Source organism: Pygoscelis adeliae, unplaced genomic scaffold, assembly GCF_000699105.1.
Source record: "Pygoscelis adeliae isolate BGI_AS28 unplaced genomic scaffold, ASM69910v1 Scaffold472, whole genome shotgun sequence".
Lineage (NCBI taxonomy): Eukaryota > Metazoa > Chordata > Aves > Sphenisciformes > Spheniscidae > Pygoscelis > Pygoscelis adeliae.
Window position 1 is genome coordinate 16,502 of NW_008824239.1, and position 16,002 is coordinate 32,503.

Below are 16,002 nucleotides of genomic sequence, written 5' to 3' on the forward strand. Positions count from 1 at the left end.
GTTCTCGTGGATCAGCGGTGGGGCGAGGGGAGGAGGAGGCGGGGGCGGTGCGGCGGGCGCCCCCCCTTTCTTGGGAGAGCTTTTGGGGGAAGCCTTGGGGGACGGCTGCGGGGATGGCTTGGGGGACCCCTTTGGCAGGGCTCCGGGCTTGGGCACCTCCAGGAGGTCCTTCTTCTCTCCACGCTCCTGTGCCAGTTTCTGCTCCTGGAGGCGTTTCTGCCTCTGTTTGTCCATGTTACGGCTCAGCAGGTTGGTGACTGTCATGCGTGGTCCGGCCAGCTCGAAGTGATAGCCCAGCTTCAGAAGCGTGGTGTTTTCCTTCAGGAGCTTGGCGATCTCCATCTCCGTCTTCCCCCCGCAGATGTGCCGCTGGTTGTGGAAACGCAGCTCCGTCAGCGTGTTGTTCTGCAGCAGCGCCCGGAAAATGGCCAGGATGCCCTTGCCCGTGATGTGGTTGGAGTCCAGGTTGATGCTCGTCAGCACCTTGTTGGACTTCAGCATGATGGCGATGGCGAAGGCCACGTGGTCGTCGGCACGGGTGTTGGCCAAGGCGAACAGCTTGACCACGGTGTTGAACTCCAGGGCCTCGGTGAAGCGCACCAGGGTCTCGTTGTTGATGCAGTCCGAGTTGTTCACGTTCACTTCGGTGACCTCGGCATCGTTGTTCTTCACCTTCTCGATGAGCTCATCGAAAATGCTGGAGGCTTCGTCATCCTTGGCCTGATCCGGGGAGCCGCCGGTGGTGGGCTTGGAGGGGCTGCTCTCGGCCGCTGCCTTGGCCTCCTGTTTGCCCTCCGCTGCCTTTTCTGCCTCTGGCTGGGATTTCTCCTTCTCGTCTGCCTTTGATTTTTTCAAAGCTGAACTCTTTTGCTCTTCTTTTTTATCTTTTTCTTTCTTATCTTCTCCCTTTGTGTCTTTTTCTGCCTCTTTCTTTGATCCTGAACTCTTCTCCTCCTCCTTTTTGTCCTTCCCTGTGCCCTTCTTCAATGCAGAACCCTTTTCTTCTTCCTTTTTGTCCTTCCCTGTGCCCTTCTTCAATGCAGAACCCTTTTCTTCTTCCTTTTTGTCCTTCCCTGTCTCCTTCTTTGCTGCTGAGCCCTTCTCTTCTTCCTTTTTATCCTTCCCTGCATCCTTCTTTAATGCTGAGCCCTTTTCTTCCCCCTTTTTATCCTTCCCTGCATCCTTCTTTAATGCTGAGCCCTTTTCTTCCTCCTTTTTATACTTCCCCATGTCCTTCTTCAACACTGAGCCCTTCTCGTCCTCCTTTTTGTCCTTCCCCATCAGCTTTTTCTCCATGGCCTTGACTTTGTCGTTGATAGCCTTCTCCTCTTTGGTCTTGGTCGCAGCCTCAGCTTTAACTTTTGGGTCTGTTTTCTGAACGCTTTCTTCCTTTTTAGAGTCTTTCCCCACTTTTGTATCTCGTTTCTGGGCCAGGTCTTTGGAAGGAGCTTCCTTTCCCTTTTCTTCTTCATTCTTGGCTCCCTTATTCTTCTCGCTCGATCTGCTTTCCTAGCAAGAGAAAAACACCGAGGCGTTACAGAGACGGATGCCTCCGACCTCCAGACTCGCCACCCCAGTATCATCGTCACCAACTCTGCTCCTCTGTCACACGGGAGCAGCCACGGGGACCCACGGGGCAGCACCGCAGCCGGGGAAGATGCGTGGGAGGATGCAGGACAGTCCGGTCTCAGGACGGTCTTAGACTACGCCTATGAGGGATGAGCTGCCCTAAAACAGGCATTTATGATAGAAACCCGGTGAGAGCATCGGGCAGGCTCCCCAGGAGGCAATGGGGAGGTGCCGTGGGGGAGCACGAGGACAGCTAGCGCTGGTCTGTGCCGTGGCAGGGGACAGACCCGCGGCCAGGACTCTTCAGGGAGGTAAGCGACCTGCTCCAAATCATGATGGTTTAGCCCTGAATACAGGTCAGAGTCTCCTCCATCTCACCTGAGTGATTTACCACCGCATGTTCACACACTGCAGCCTGTGGTTGTGCTTTGGAAGAGGAAAGTTTAACCCAGCCGAGGTCCCGGGTCCAGGGGAGGGTTCAGCATCCGAGTGGCCTGAATGTAGGCAGAGCCTGCAGGACCCAGGTGTGCCGAGGTCCCGCTGCAGCTCTCCAAGGCACCTCTGCTCTCCTTCTGCCTCCAGTCCCTTCCCAAAGGGCTCCAGAGGTCTGCAGGATGCCCTCCTTCACCCCCAGTGAACAGAGGATAACCTAACAAGCGGCAGGATGGATCTCCCTTAGCAGACTGCGCTGTTTGACCCCTTCCTATCATACCTCCTACGAGTTATCCTCTTTTTAATCACCTTCTGTTATCCTCTTTTTAATTACCCTTTTAACCAGGGATGGATCTAGTGCCTATACCTCTGTGAACCCCAGGTGCTTTCCCAGCTTTCCGAAATGGTTTCCAGCTGGATGCTCTGCAGCTTTGCCCGGTCTAGAGCCCAACACGCTTCCCGTGCTGGCCTGGACGCGTGTGCAAGCAGGGGAGCGTCCACAGCCGGTGACACAGGTGACACTGCTGATGAAGCAGTTGCACCCAACCCTCCGAAACCGGCCTCCTCTTAACGTGAGTTTGCATTTTTCGGCTCCCTGGAGAAAACCAAGGAAATGGGGACACGGCGTTTATTGCTCTGTAATGCACGATGTTTTCCCAGCGCACCTTCTTCCAGCGTCCAAAGGCAGCACAGGAGGGGAGAGCTTAACCGGGGCGGTCTTGGGGAAGGATGCAGATTTTGCCGTGTGGGTTAAGCAAAGCCACGTCACTGCAGCTGGCACCCCCTTCCCCTGCCCCTGGGACCTCCCCGTCTCCCTGTGCCTAGAAGTCACGCAGCAGTGCCCTGGACCTCCCGAGTTTCTTCTTTTATCTCCAGGCCAGCCAAGATGCCGGCTCATTCCTCAGTGGGCTGGCGAGCATCAGTGCTTTCGTTTTGTCTGCCTCCTTGTATATTCACTCTTCAAAAGCAATTTTTGCCTTTGCTTTTACGCTTATCACGATGCCACTGTTGTGTTCACGGGACTTCGATATGCTGGAGGAGCTTAGTCTGGCTTTCGGCTCTCCAACGCTGACCTTCAGGCAGCGACTACATCCTCCCTGCATGCAGAGGGATGCAACCCCAAGACTTGATGGCTATTTACTTACAAACTGCCTCTGGCAGAAAAGGATTTTCCTCTTTACCTTCATGCTTTAGGGCCATTTGATCATTTGCCCCTTGTCAGGCAAACCCCCTTTTCACGTAATTTTTGGTACTTCTGTCAAGCACCTGAGCCTCGCCCGTGGCACAGCCTGTCCTGTGCATTGCTGCTGACCACGACCAGCACCGGCAGCTCCAGGACACAACGAATGCCTCGTTGCAGCCTTCACCCATGGCCGATGGGGCTGGGAAGAGCCTCCCATCAGCACCGTTTCGACGTGTTCTGCTTCTGCAATCAAAGCCTTCGATGGCGGCTCGGTGCACGCAGCCTTCCAGCCTGCTGGTTTTCTTATGGCACCGGATTCGCTTCCTCGTGTGCCTGGAGAGACGCAGGCACACGACCAAGACTTTGTTACAGCAATGCAGCAGGAGCAGGTCACCGGGGCAGGATTCACCTCCCCGAACATCAGATATGAGACACCTCCGCTCCCACCAGAGACGAGCCAATGCTGCGAACAGAGAACGGAAGACAGATGAACCCCTGACATTGGGACCACGTTTGCTGTGCAGGGGAGGATCCTACCGTAAAGTCTGGGTCTGGGTTTGGCAGTTTAAACCTCCTTCTCCCTGCTCCGCAGCCGGGGAGCACGCACCTCCTGCCCCTCGCGGCTGGCCCAGCTCTTCCTGGGTGCCTGGCTTTGGCAAGCACGGCTCGGCTCTGCGTGCCAGCCGGTGCCGTGGTGTTTCTGTCCGGAGATGAGCAGAGGGCGACGTGCTGAGACACTGCTAGCTGGGAGCCCGGTCAGGTCAGGCTCAGATCTACAGCTGCGGGATTAATCTGGGCGTCCTCAGCTTGACCATAGCGATGCTGGCGACCTGACAGTGATGCTGGCGGCAGGAGGAAGAGGAAGCACCAAGGCGAGGGGGTGGCAGAGCGAATGTCACACTTGCTGGGGGGACTTTAGGACTTCAGGGAAAGGAGGAAGAAAGATGCCTCTGGGAGATGCAGCTGTGATGCCTTTAGGAGCTCCCTAGACCCCCCCAGGGCTAGGACAGCACCGCGGCTTCACCCAGTGCCTTGAATCCCCAAATCGGAGTCCAGAGACCCTGGTCTGCAGCCAGGGCTGGCCTCCTCCTCCAGGTGATGCCCCAGCCGTGGTGTCTTCCCCGGCCCAGGCCGGTGGTGTCTGTGCTGGGGCAGAGCGCGGGTCTGCCTTCCCAGCGCGTGGCACTGCTGGCCCTCGGGGACTGCTTTTTTGTGGAAAGAACTGGCCTGGCTGTGAGCGGGGCAGCCGTGGGGACTGTTTGTACCTGGCGTATGAACAGATGCCATCTGGGACGAGAGAGCTGTATATTTAGTTAAGAGATTTCTTGGCTCCCCTGCGCGGACCTAAACAGGCGACAGAAAGGCATATGCCAGACCCCTACAGAGCCCGTCCACACAGCCCCTCGCTGCTGCAAACCCCAAAGACCAGGGATGGGACTCCCAGAGGTGCCCCGATGCCAGCACCCCCCTGTCCCAGGGGCTGCAGGGAGCAGGTGATGCCACCTCCTCTGGCACTGACCCAGTGGCCCTTCTTGCCAAGATGTGCCCTGTTCCCAGGGCTGGGATGGTGCAAGGATGCTCAGTGACATCCTGAAGCACCTTGGCGAAGGAAGAGCCATGTCTGTGCTGGCAGGAGGCTGGGCAGGGAGTGTGTGGGGGATGAGGACCCTGCTGCCTCGCTCTGTCCCCCCACACCCATGCCCAACGGTGCCTTTCAAAGGTGTTTGGGGCTGTCCCAGGTTGGAGGTTTCTTGCAGGTTCCTGTGAGAAGGGACAGTTGCGCCCCCAGGGCTCTGCAGCTCTTCTGTGCCCACAGGCTGAGCACTCCGCGAGTCAGAGCCAGCAGCCGCATCTCCACACCAAGCTCTCCAAAAAGCCTTCTCCTTCCCAGCTCGAGCTCACGCAACTGGATAGTGGGGAGCCCCGAGTCTCCCCTAAGCTGCCTGAGCCATCCAAGACCAAGCAGAGCAAAGGCTTTGGCCAGGAACAAGCAAATCTTGGAGAAAGGGAGGAAAACCCTGGAGAGGACCTACAACATCTCCCATGCTCAGAGAAGGCAATGGATTTCTCCAAACAGGATGAAACTAGAGCAAAATAAGATGCATAGCAAATCCCTGCTTAGCAAAGCGGCTGCAGCAAGTGCTGGGAATGTCTTGTTATCACATCATTAGTGCTGTTCTCATTAAAGCTTCCATCCACGGATGTGTTGCCACCTGTCCAGGTGCTGCGGCGTGGGGCAGGTCTGCGGGAAGGAGGGGACTGGAGCCAGAGAGCAGGACGTGCGAAAAGAGCTGGGGGAAAAGGAGCCAGCTCTGCCCCCGGCCAGGGGAAAAAGGGAAGGCAACGGACGTGCAGTGACCGGCTGCGGGTGTTACTGCCACCGCGGGCAGCGTTCGCAGGGTCACGTGCGTCCAGCAAATTTGGGATGCGCTGGAAGGATCCTGTCAAAGAGCTGCAAGTTATTGCAGAAAGCGCTGGCCGGTAGCAAGAGGTAAGAGGTGTTCAAGCTGTTTCATTTAATGCAGTTGGGGCAAGAGCTGCCTTGATCATGGCACCCCTGTCCCTGCTGGGGAAGACCCTCTGCAAGCGCCTGGCTCCATCAGCAGCAGCAGAAGGGGAGGAATCAGGAGCAAAAACTTCCAGGCAAGAAATCAGACCTGTGTGTCTAAAACCAAGGGTCACTCTCGCCCATCTGCCACTGCCTGCACGAGACTCTCCATCCCTTTGTGGGGACTGGGGACATCCCTAAAGCCAGGTCAGGAGCTGCTCTTGGCCCTGCCTGAGGCCACGTGTGTGCCCAGAAGGGAGCGTGCCTTCGTCCCCTCCTGCCTTTGCACCCATCCCCAGGCTCTCGGTGTGTCCCACCACCCCGGCTCCACTGCAGGTGCCAGCGCTGGCTGGTGACACCGGCCAAGCTCTGCTCACTGGTGACGGTGCAGAGGTCCTCACCTCCGGGCTGGAAATGAAGCACGTTGCTCCAGCTCCTGGTGCTCGGCAGAGGAGCTGCATGGCAGGATGATGCAGAAGAAGAGAGAGAGAAATGCATCCCTCCCCCTGGTCTTGAAACCCTGGCTGTCCCCGCAGCCCCCAGCGCACCTTCTCCTGCAGCCCAGGCCACCAGCCGGGCTGTCTCCATCTGCAGCGGCCAGCGCCAGCGCTGTACCCTCTCCATTGCCATCTTGAGTCCTGCCTGCTCGCTCCTCTCTGCCGCGCTGACATATTTACCTTGGATACCTAGAAACCAGTGCCGCTGCACCCCCTCCTGTGCCATTCCCTCTGCTGCGAGCACGATTATTAGGGGAATATTTTTACACAGCGTGTCAGACCTTTAAAAATAAGCCTAATGAAAACAGCCTGGTACTTGGCTGATTAATCACCAGTGTTTTGATGAACTGAAATGCCTTCCCGTTTCCTCTAAATAGACTAAAATGAGCGTTGCCATTGCTTGTTAGCATTTGTAACCCTCAAACCCACTCAGATGTTTCCTTAAAAGGCAAAGGAGACTGGGAACTTCTTGCCTGGAATCTGAGCATTCGCAGCACTGCTCCCGACGCTGAGCAAGGGATGGGGCTGGGGATGGAGCAGCCGGCCGAGCCGGGGATGGGTGGGAGCAGAGCGGAGCAGAGGGGCTGCCGAGATCTGCTGCGGGTGGTGGGGATGTGATGGTGGAGCGACGTTCTCGCCTCCTGCCCCGAAAGCCCCACAGCTTGTTTTGGGGTAGAAAATCGCTGCTTGGGTGGTAGGTATCGATCTGGCTGTTTGCTCAGCACGGTGAATGAGAGCCGGTCACCCCGCTGTGCCCACAAGCAGGTTCCTAAGTGAAAGGGGAACACGCTGGAGAGGAGAGGAAAGGAGGGGTTATCCAGGGACTCGCAAAACCTGTACCCAAGCTGGAGGGAAGGGGCAGTTTGTGGCCTGGCTGCTGCTGTTACGTCAGTCCCTGGCAGAGGGGACATATGGAAACACATTTGTAGAAGAAATGTTTTTTCTTTGGAAGGGGCCAGCTTTCACCAGCCTGCAGTTATTTTCAGAGGTATGTCCTGGGAAGAGTCCCTCATGGCCCAGATTACCAGGATACTGCCCCACCACGAGCCATGAGCTCGGCTCAGCTAAAGAACAAGATGTAAGGATGGAAACCTTGGGGAGCATGTGCTGCCGAGCGGCTCCGTGTTGGCTCCGGGGAGCTGTGCCCCATCTGGGTTCAAGGAGGGCTTGGCTGAAAGGGGGAAGGCGGAATAGTCCAGGACGGCTCCTCCGTGAGGGTCACTGCTGGGGGCACGTGGCACGCTGCACCCCAGGAGGAAACAGGACTGTCAGCAAAAGATCTCAGGGCCAAAGCTGCACCTGCAGTTCATGTTAAAACGGCTCCAGAAATAGTGAACTCAACCTGCAGGCTTGACACTGTCTCGGTCTCTAATGTCACCTGCAGCTCTGGTGGCCTCTGGAAGTGAGATATCATCCCACAGCTGTGAGACCACCCCCCAGCTGATAGAAGAGCATCAGGAGCACAAGAGGGGAAGCCTGAGCCAGGATCAGGCCCACCCCAACCGTCAGCACCGCTGGAAAATCCAGGGTTAGCGCCAACGTGGCTGATGGCTCCAGCTGCTGCTTGCTGTGGATGGCAATGGGGACACGGGCTTCACACACAGCCGAGCAGAGGGGCACGGTCCTCGCCTGCGTGCAGCTATGGGGACGTCTGTTCTTGAGGAATATAAGGGGAAAACATGGAGCAAAGCGAGAGGCAAGTGTCGGCGCCTTCAGAAACTGCCCGCACGTGGAAATGGCACCTATTTAGCTAAGTCAGTTGAGCTGCATGTCCACTTGTAGGCATAAGTCTTGCGCCTACGCTCTTGCAAGCACCAAGGAGTTATCACTGCTTGTAACCAAACTGCCCTACACCAGTGCATGGCCCTCCTAAACCAAGATGCAGGCGTCTGCTGAAGGACAACTGGACCAGCTGAACTTAAATTAATCCAGCGATTATTTCAGCAACACGGGGTAATCTCTGCATGTACACTGGAGCCCACTGGAGCCCATGAGTCTTCTCCTTGCGGCTCACTGCCTCCCTCCTCTCCAGCAACTCCACCAGCAGCACCGTTTCGGCGTGCTGGCTGCCTGGCACATGGCTTTTACCACCAACGGAGACTCTCCACCCAGAGCCGTGCTCCTTGCAAACCAACCAGAATCCCTCCAGAGATGTAGGGATGGGGGATAAAGTCCAGGCCAAGAGACTGTCCCTTTCTCCCAGCCTCTGCTGGGATAATAAATTTCTCCCACAGCCAACAGGACATTTTCCAGTTCGACTCTTGGCAGGGCATGGCTTAGGCAACAGGTACCCACCAGCAAAGCTCCATCGGTCCCACGCAAATCCTGAGGGGCTTTTGGAGGTGGGAGAGCCGGGAAGTGGGGAAGCCCCAGGGACAAGGGGCGACCTCTGACAGACAACTCCCTAAAAACTGTTGGTCAGCTGGGGGCTCCTAGACCAGACTGGCAAGGGAAGGAAGCTGGTTTTGGTTATTTGAAGTAGGGGGTTTAGGCATAATTACGGATCCATAACTAACGAGCCAATCCGGTATCACTGCCTGAGGGGTTTCAGTCTGTCCTACACATGCTGCCGAGTCCTACAAAGGTCTCCAGAGCCAGCATGAGACTCTGAGATCACAGAATCATAGAATGGTTTGGGTTGGAAGGGACCTCTAAAGGCCATCTAGTCCAACCCCCCGGCCGTGGGCAGGGACATCTTCAACTAGATCAGGCTGCTCAGAGCCCCGTCCAGCCTGACCTGGAATGTTTCCAGGGAGGGGGCATCCACCACCTCTCTGGGCAACCTGGGCCAGTGCCTCACCACCCTCAGCGTAAAAAATGTCTTCCTTATACCTAGGCTCAATCTATCCCCCCTTTAGTTTAAAGCCGTTCCCCCTTGTCCTGTCGCAACAGGCCCTGCTAAAAAGTCTGCCACCATCTTTTTTATAAGCCCCCTTTAAGTACTGACAGGCTGCAATAAGGTCTCCCCGAAGCCTTCTCTTCTCCAGGCTGAACAACCCCAACTCTCTCAGCCTTTCTTCATAGCAGAGGGGTTCCATCCCCCTGATCATTTTTGTGGCCCTCTTCTGGACCTGCTCCAACAGGTCTGTGTCTTTCTTATGCTGAGGGCTCCAGAGCTGGACGCAGCACTGCAGGTGGGGTCTCACCAGAGCAGAGCAGAGGGGCAGAATCCCCTCCCTCGACCTGCTGGCCACGCTACTTTGGATGCAGCCCAGAACACGATTGGCCTTCTGGGCTGCGAGTGCACATTGCCGGCTCATGTCCAGCTTTTCATCCACCAGTACCCCCAAGTCCTTCTCGGCAGGGCTGCTCTCAATCCCTTCATCCCCCAGCCTCTATTGATACCGGGGGTTGCCCCGACCCAGGTGCAGGACCTTGCACTTGGCCTTGTTAAACCTCATGAGGTTTAACCCACAGCTCCAACCTTGGGCATCTGCATCATCCTCTGGAGACACCTACCTAGTTGCGTGGGCTCTAAAGGAGCCCCAGTGCCCCCTCCGTCCTGCCCAGCTACCCCAAATCCTTGCCAGAGGCTGTGAGTGAGGCACCAGCATCCCACCACCCCTCAGTGTGACCATGGGTGAAGAGGGCTGAGGAGGCTGGGCACAAGCCACGTGAGAGCTCCCAGGGGACAGGGATGTCTCCTGAGACTGTCCCACTGCATGGAGAAGTCCCTTGAGGTGGCCAGTGGGCAAAGGCAGGTTGTTTTGCACTTGACATTCCTGGGTATTTGGGTACCCATTGCCATTACGCTCTAGGCATGTGAGAGGGTTGCTGGAGCCAAGCTAAACCACACAAGCTGGCCAAGCTGCTCCTTTCCTCCGTTACTTGGCCAGTTTTGAGTAACTCAGGGACAACTCAGAGCCAAGGACATTCCTGGAACAAAAGCTGCGTCCTTGGCCAAGTCCTGAGAGCTACTAAACCTGGATTGCCAGAGACTACCAGAGGAAGTGGGACTGCCAGGCTTCTGCTGACCCTGCTTGCCCAGGACAGCCGAGTCCAGGTCTACGTGACACCCACCCACTCATAAGGGGATCTGGCATTGCTCTACTTGCAGCAGTGCCAGGGCAACCCTCCTGGTCCTTAGCTAAGACCAAACATCATGGGCCGGTATCGTGAGATACCCTGCTCGCACCCCCTGTATGCCCCGCAGAGCTCTGGCCCCGACGGGCTCCCTGGTAGGACCATTCCCAGGCAGCAAAGAGTTTCTCTCTTGGCACGTTTGGATTCTTTTGGCATGAAGCAAGGGTGAAAGTACCTCGTCTTCCAGCACAGGGACACACGCAGACCTAGCATGACCCCCCAGGCCATGCTCTATGTGCTAAAGCCCAGAGCGATGTAAACAACTTCTTGCCCTGTCCCGCCTCAGCCATTACTCTGTTATTTTAACGAGGAACTCAGTTATTCCCCTTCCCTTCTGCTCAGACCTTTCTGACCCCAAATATCACTGTCTCTTTGCACTCCCCAGGCCAATGTTTTTAAAAACATCCTCCTTCTGAGATGCAGCGCTGTTCTCCAGAGACTGTCTGGCCCTGACTTTTGTCTTGCTTTGCCTTCATTGCTGAATTAAGGCCGATAACAAACATTTCAACTGGGTTTCTTTTAATAGAATAGCTCTAGCCCTTCCACAGTGACATGCAGCCATTTTCCAGAAAGCCCTTAAAGCCGCTGGATACTCAAATGGACACTTTTGCTTCTCTAACAAAATCTGGTTTTAGAAGTCAGGGTTTTTCTCTTCCATCCGTTGTATTCCCAGCCCCTTCTCCTGGCACTGCCATGGCTGAACTGGATATCCCCAAGATGAGACCTTTTCTCTGATCGCCCCCTCTTCGGCAGAGGTTGCAAAGGGCAGTGAACACCGGCGATTCACACCACGGCCACCTCAAGGCTGGATTGTTGCCCGGCACACTTTCTGTGGGCAGCCCACGAAGAGCATTCCTCAGATTCTTAGGAACAGAAAAACTGCAATTCAGCCCTGGCGAGTCTTAAATCCTATCTCCCGTCCTCTGCATCACGGGGGGCTGGATGCTCGAGAAGCAGGACTCTGGCTCCCAGCCTCCTGGGACTACATGGAAAGCATCTCCAGGCCCCTTGCTGGTGCAGGTCTCCCATGGGTCCCATCGGCCAGCCCATGGGACTGTCACAGACACCCCACGGCATCACCGGTGGCCGCGGGCACCCAGTGTGAGAGGGTGAACCAAGGTCTTTGAAGCAGGTGAGATGAGCCCCAGCCCCAGGCGCCTACCTGCTAAAATCAGAGAGCCGGTTTGCTGGTCAAAACCCTTAAATAGCTTATGAGAAACAGGAGCACTGGCTCCTTGGGCTCCTGCACCACGTGGGAACTGTAGCCTAGAACACAGCACTTAATGAGATAAAGCAGGGCATGCCAGGAGTCACGCTCTCTGGTTCTTAGAAATTGAAGATCTTCCCTGAAAGGAAGCAAACTGCAGCTCCCTTTCTGCTGCGGGCGGCTCTCATGGCTCTGCGGGTGCCGGTTCCCGTGCCGGGCGGGCACGTCCGCCTTCTGCCATCGCTCAGAGCCCTCGGCAGCATCTGGCAGGTCTCGGCGTAAATCCCGACCCAAATATCGTGTCTCAGCCCTGGGCTACTCAACCCAACGTCAACGGGCTGCATGCACCAGAACACCTCTGTGACCCAGGGCTCCAGCCTCTCCTGTTGCATTTCTGCAGCTCTTGTTCCTGTCTGTTTTCAACCGTGTTTGCACTGTGCTCTGGGCAGAGGAAAGGACTGAGCGGGACTCATGTCACTTCATGGCGTGGCTGGTCCACCGCCGTTGCCGCTATCCACGCCACGACTTCAAAACAAGTGCCCTGATACCTCCTCCCCTGCGAAGCGAGATCCCCTCGCTCCACCGTGCTGCGATTCCCACCATGGCAAAGGGTGGGCTTGAGTGACACGACCGGTTAATCCCAGCGTCCTGCTAGGAGCTGAGTCACCGAGACTGTTTTAGCATGCAAATGATGTCATAACGCTGCGAAAGAAAGTGATACGTAAAGGATCCCAGCTCTTTTCCTCCTCTGTATGTCTATTTATCAGCTCAACATAAACAGATAATAAACCTCCCTGTCTGTGGCAGCTCGGCCCATATAAGCTAAAGACTCCAAGCATTTCCATGGATTTATCTGCATCCCAGTTGTGGTTCATGTAAATATAGAACTCAACTTTTTACCCTTGTTTTTTTTCAGACTGACTAGAAATTCAGCTTTTTTTCCCCGCTTGTGCCCTTAGATGGACCGCCTATGTCCCAGACAGAGTGTGCCTTCAGCGCAACCTACAAGTCGCTGGGAACGCTTTGTGCTGCCGCTCACCCCAGTCACAGCAAAACAAGGTTTCTGCCACCGTTTCCCAGCGGCGTTACAAAAACACCGATTTGGCGGTGTTGGTTCCTTCTCACACCGTTTGTTCAGAAATGCAGTTCAAACCTGGGTGCGTTGCCACCTCGCTTGCTTCAGCTGTTCTCCTCACTGCTGTTCCTGCAGGTCCTTATTCTAACTGCCCCGGGTTCGTTCCTGCTTCTCTTTTTGCCTTGGAGGTCTGTTTTATCGTCTGTTGCTAGCTGACAGCTCTCGCTTCTGATGCTCGTGCTTCTCGTTACAGGGTTGGTACGTTTTCAGAAATGAAGAACGAAACATCTGAGTGCAGACAACGGCAGTTTTCATTTTTGAATGACGAAAGGTGACAAATAAAAGGGCTTTCCTGGATGGGCGGCTCTGCAGCAGGCTGGAGAGGCCACAAAGCAGAGACCACCTGTGGCCTCCTTTAAGGACCAAACAGGAACGACTCAATACCTTTGGTTTCTTTCAAAACGTGTGACTATTTTGGATCTCCCTGGCTATCGTCCATGGGAGTAATGCAAAGAGCAGGGAGCCATTGTGCTGGTGGAAGGACTCACACCGTCGTCCCTTGCCCACCCCGGCGTGAGCTGGGTGCTGCTGGAGAAGCACCAGGAGAAAGGATGCCCCAGTGTCACCCACCCCTTACACCTCTTTTGGAGGCCGGGAGCTGGGCAGAACAACAACTTGTTCTGATGAGGGAAAAGCAGGCACCCAGACTGCTAGAGACCTGCCCAGGACATGGTTAAAAGAAAGGCAAGAGCTGGGAATTGGTGAAGAATCTTGGAAGAGAGAAGGAGCTGTCTTGGCATATCGACAGAACTGGCTGATAAACAGAACAGCAGAGTTTAAATACATATGTGTTAGTCACAGGCTGGTAAGATGCTTGAAGAATGATACAACCACTTCTTTTCCCTTGTTTGCAATTTCCCTTGAGTCTGTCCCAGCTATTTAAATGTGGAGCTTGTTTTTCCTCCAGATATTTTCATGAAAAGATGACAAGCTTTGAGCATTAATAAGAAATTTAAATACTAACTTGTTTTTCCGTGGTGTTGAAGAAGGGCTCATTGGTAGGGATCTCCACTTTTCACGGTGTCCCCCTCCACATATAGCCACCAGTAACTGGATTGAATACCACCCAGCAGCGAGCGCCAAGCCTACGCGCACACACCCCAGCAAGTTAGAAAGGACGGCAGGACTTTATACAAGACCTTCCCAAGGAGTTTTGTGATCCTTATCCATGGCAATAGGACCAGCTGCCCTCTGGCACCAGCATCCCTCAAACATGCTGCATTTGGATTAAGTCAACTACTTCCAAGGTCACTGCTTTTGCCCTCAGCATCAAAACCCAGCCGGGAGGAACGTTGTCGCACCACTCGCTGTCAGCTGTATGCAGCCTACAGCGAAGGGTGCTGCCTGGGGACACAAGGATGTCCCCAGGGCCAGGCAAAGCAGCCTGTGAGGGTAAGGATGCATGGACCGGGCACAGGAGGGCATCTTGTCTGCGCAGGAGGGTGTGTGGGGAGCGGGACATCCGAGAGGAAGGGGAAAGGTGTTGGAAGGCACTTGCCTGAGCCACCTCAACTTCTCCTGTGGGAAAGGTGTTCAACCTTCAGGAGACAAAAATGCAAGGACCATCTGCACTATGCACAGCCTGGCTGTGCACAGCTGTCCTGGCATCCAAAGTCTCCTATTCAGAGCCTTCTCCTCCAAGAAGCTGGTCCCTAGGCTTACATGGAAAGAGACATCCACCACACGTGGAAGCATCTTGCTAAAAGAAGTGGTTTTGTGGCCCTGGAATGAATCCCCTCCATCACTAGGATAATGCCCCCACATGCAATTCCCATGCATTTTCCCAGCCATCCCTGCTGGAAGCAGCATGAAATCAGTGCAGCCTCGTTGGGAGGCAGGCCTGGGACCGGGACATCCAGGTGTCCCCTCCTTACAGGTGAAGTTGAGGGAAGGAGGCTCCATCCATTCCCAGGGAAGACGGTGGTGCTGGAGAAGGACAGCACAAGGAGGGGCTGCCTCTGCCACCAGGTGCTCAGTGTTTTGGAGCCACCTGGGCCCTGCAGTAAGGCCAGGTGGGAATCCAAGGAGAGCCAAGAACAGCAGCAGGTGGATTTTGTGGCATGCTTTGAAAAGGAAAACCTCCTGCTACGGATATGGCAACTGCTAAGGAGCACTCGTCCACCAAAGCACCTGGTCCCATGGCACGCACGGTTCACATGGAGCGGTGGTCCTTCCCACGGGGTAGCTCTCCTCAGCCAGGTACCTCCCGGCAAAGGTACTCCTGAGGGGGTTTAGGAGTGACCAAATGCCAACGGGAAAGATGGGGGTACCTCCAGGGTGTATATCATAGTGCTGTATGCATAGATACATGCGTTTTAAAGAAGATGTCACCAACAGCAGAGGAAGAACTGGGCAAAACCAGAGTAGCTCTCACAAAACCCATCTCCGCATACAGCTCAGCTGTCAGAGAAACCCATCCTGCAGAGACACCCACATTGAGCCCCCATCCCCTGGCACAAACAGCTTTTCCTCTTCTAAAGAGAAATCCCAGGCATGATACAAAGATTTCAAGTGATAGCACGTCAGCCGTGTTCCCAGGTAAATCGTCCTTCGGTTAATGCCACTGCTTCACCTTTACAGCGTGTTTCTAACCGAGATTTCTCTGTCAGCATGTCTTTTCCCACTACAGTAAAGAGCCACGAGCTATTAGAAATCACCTCTTAATTTATCTCCTCGTGAATATTAGTTTATTACATGGACCTACAAGAAGGCCTTGTTGAGCGCATCCGAAGAGAGGCACTGTCCCAAGCCCCACTGTTGAACTTGGGGTATACTTTTACTCGCTAGCAATAGAAAATGAAGATTAATTAATGCATCACCAAGATGTGAATTTGGCTCCCCAGTGCGGAGAATTTAGGGCAAAGCTCACATCTATTTTGGGCTGTTTATAAACTGCTTCCTAGTTACCCAAGTTTGCCCTTTTCATCACTAAGAAGACGTGTTATTATGTAGTTACAATATTTCTAAATATACCCCCTCGTCCCAATATTTAGAAGGGAATGGGGGTGCCTGGAGCCAGCCCAAGAACAGAGCAACGACTGCAAGAAGAACTGTGAGATGGGCAGAAACTGAACTTTTCCTTTTAAAATACCCTAACTTGCACTTTGGAGAAGTTCCTGCACATCCCAGCTAACAGACAACAAGGGGGCAAACGAGGGTTGGAAGGAGGGAGGAGGAAAAATAGGTGGGGAGGCGGGAGTGCAGCAGCTTGGGTCAGCGTGCCGCCGGCCCCGCGCGGATGCTGCCCCGTCCCCGGTCCCGGCAGGCTGCGGGGAGCTGGAGCGGCCGTTGCACCGCGGGGGCCGCGACCCAGTCGCCTTCCAGCTTTGCAAAATGAGGTTTAGCCAC

General features: G+C 55.0%; 1 protein-coding gene across 1 annotated transcript in view; it reads right to left on the minus strand.

Moving 5' to 3' along the window:
* The window catches only part of LMOD1 (leiomodin 1 (smooth muscle)), a gene marked incomplete at its 3' end in the record, with an annotated part of 19,857 nt that continues 3,855 nt past the window's right edge, over positions 1-16,002 (minus strand). Inside the window, exon 2 of the mRNA XM_009335105.1 lies at positions 1-1,509. Within this exon, the coding sequence (XP_009333380.1) occupies positions 1-1,509 (1,509 nt within the window). The remainder of the gene's footprint in view (positions 1,510-16,002) is intronic.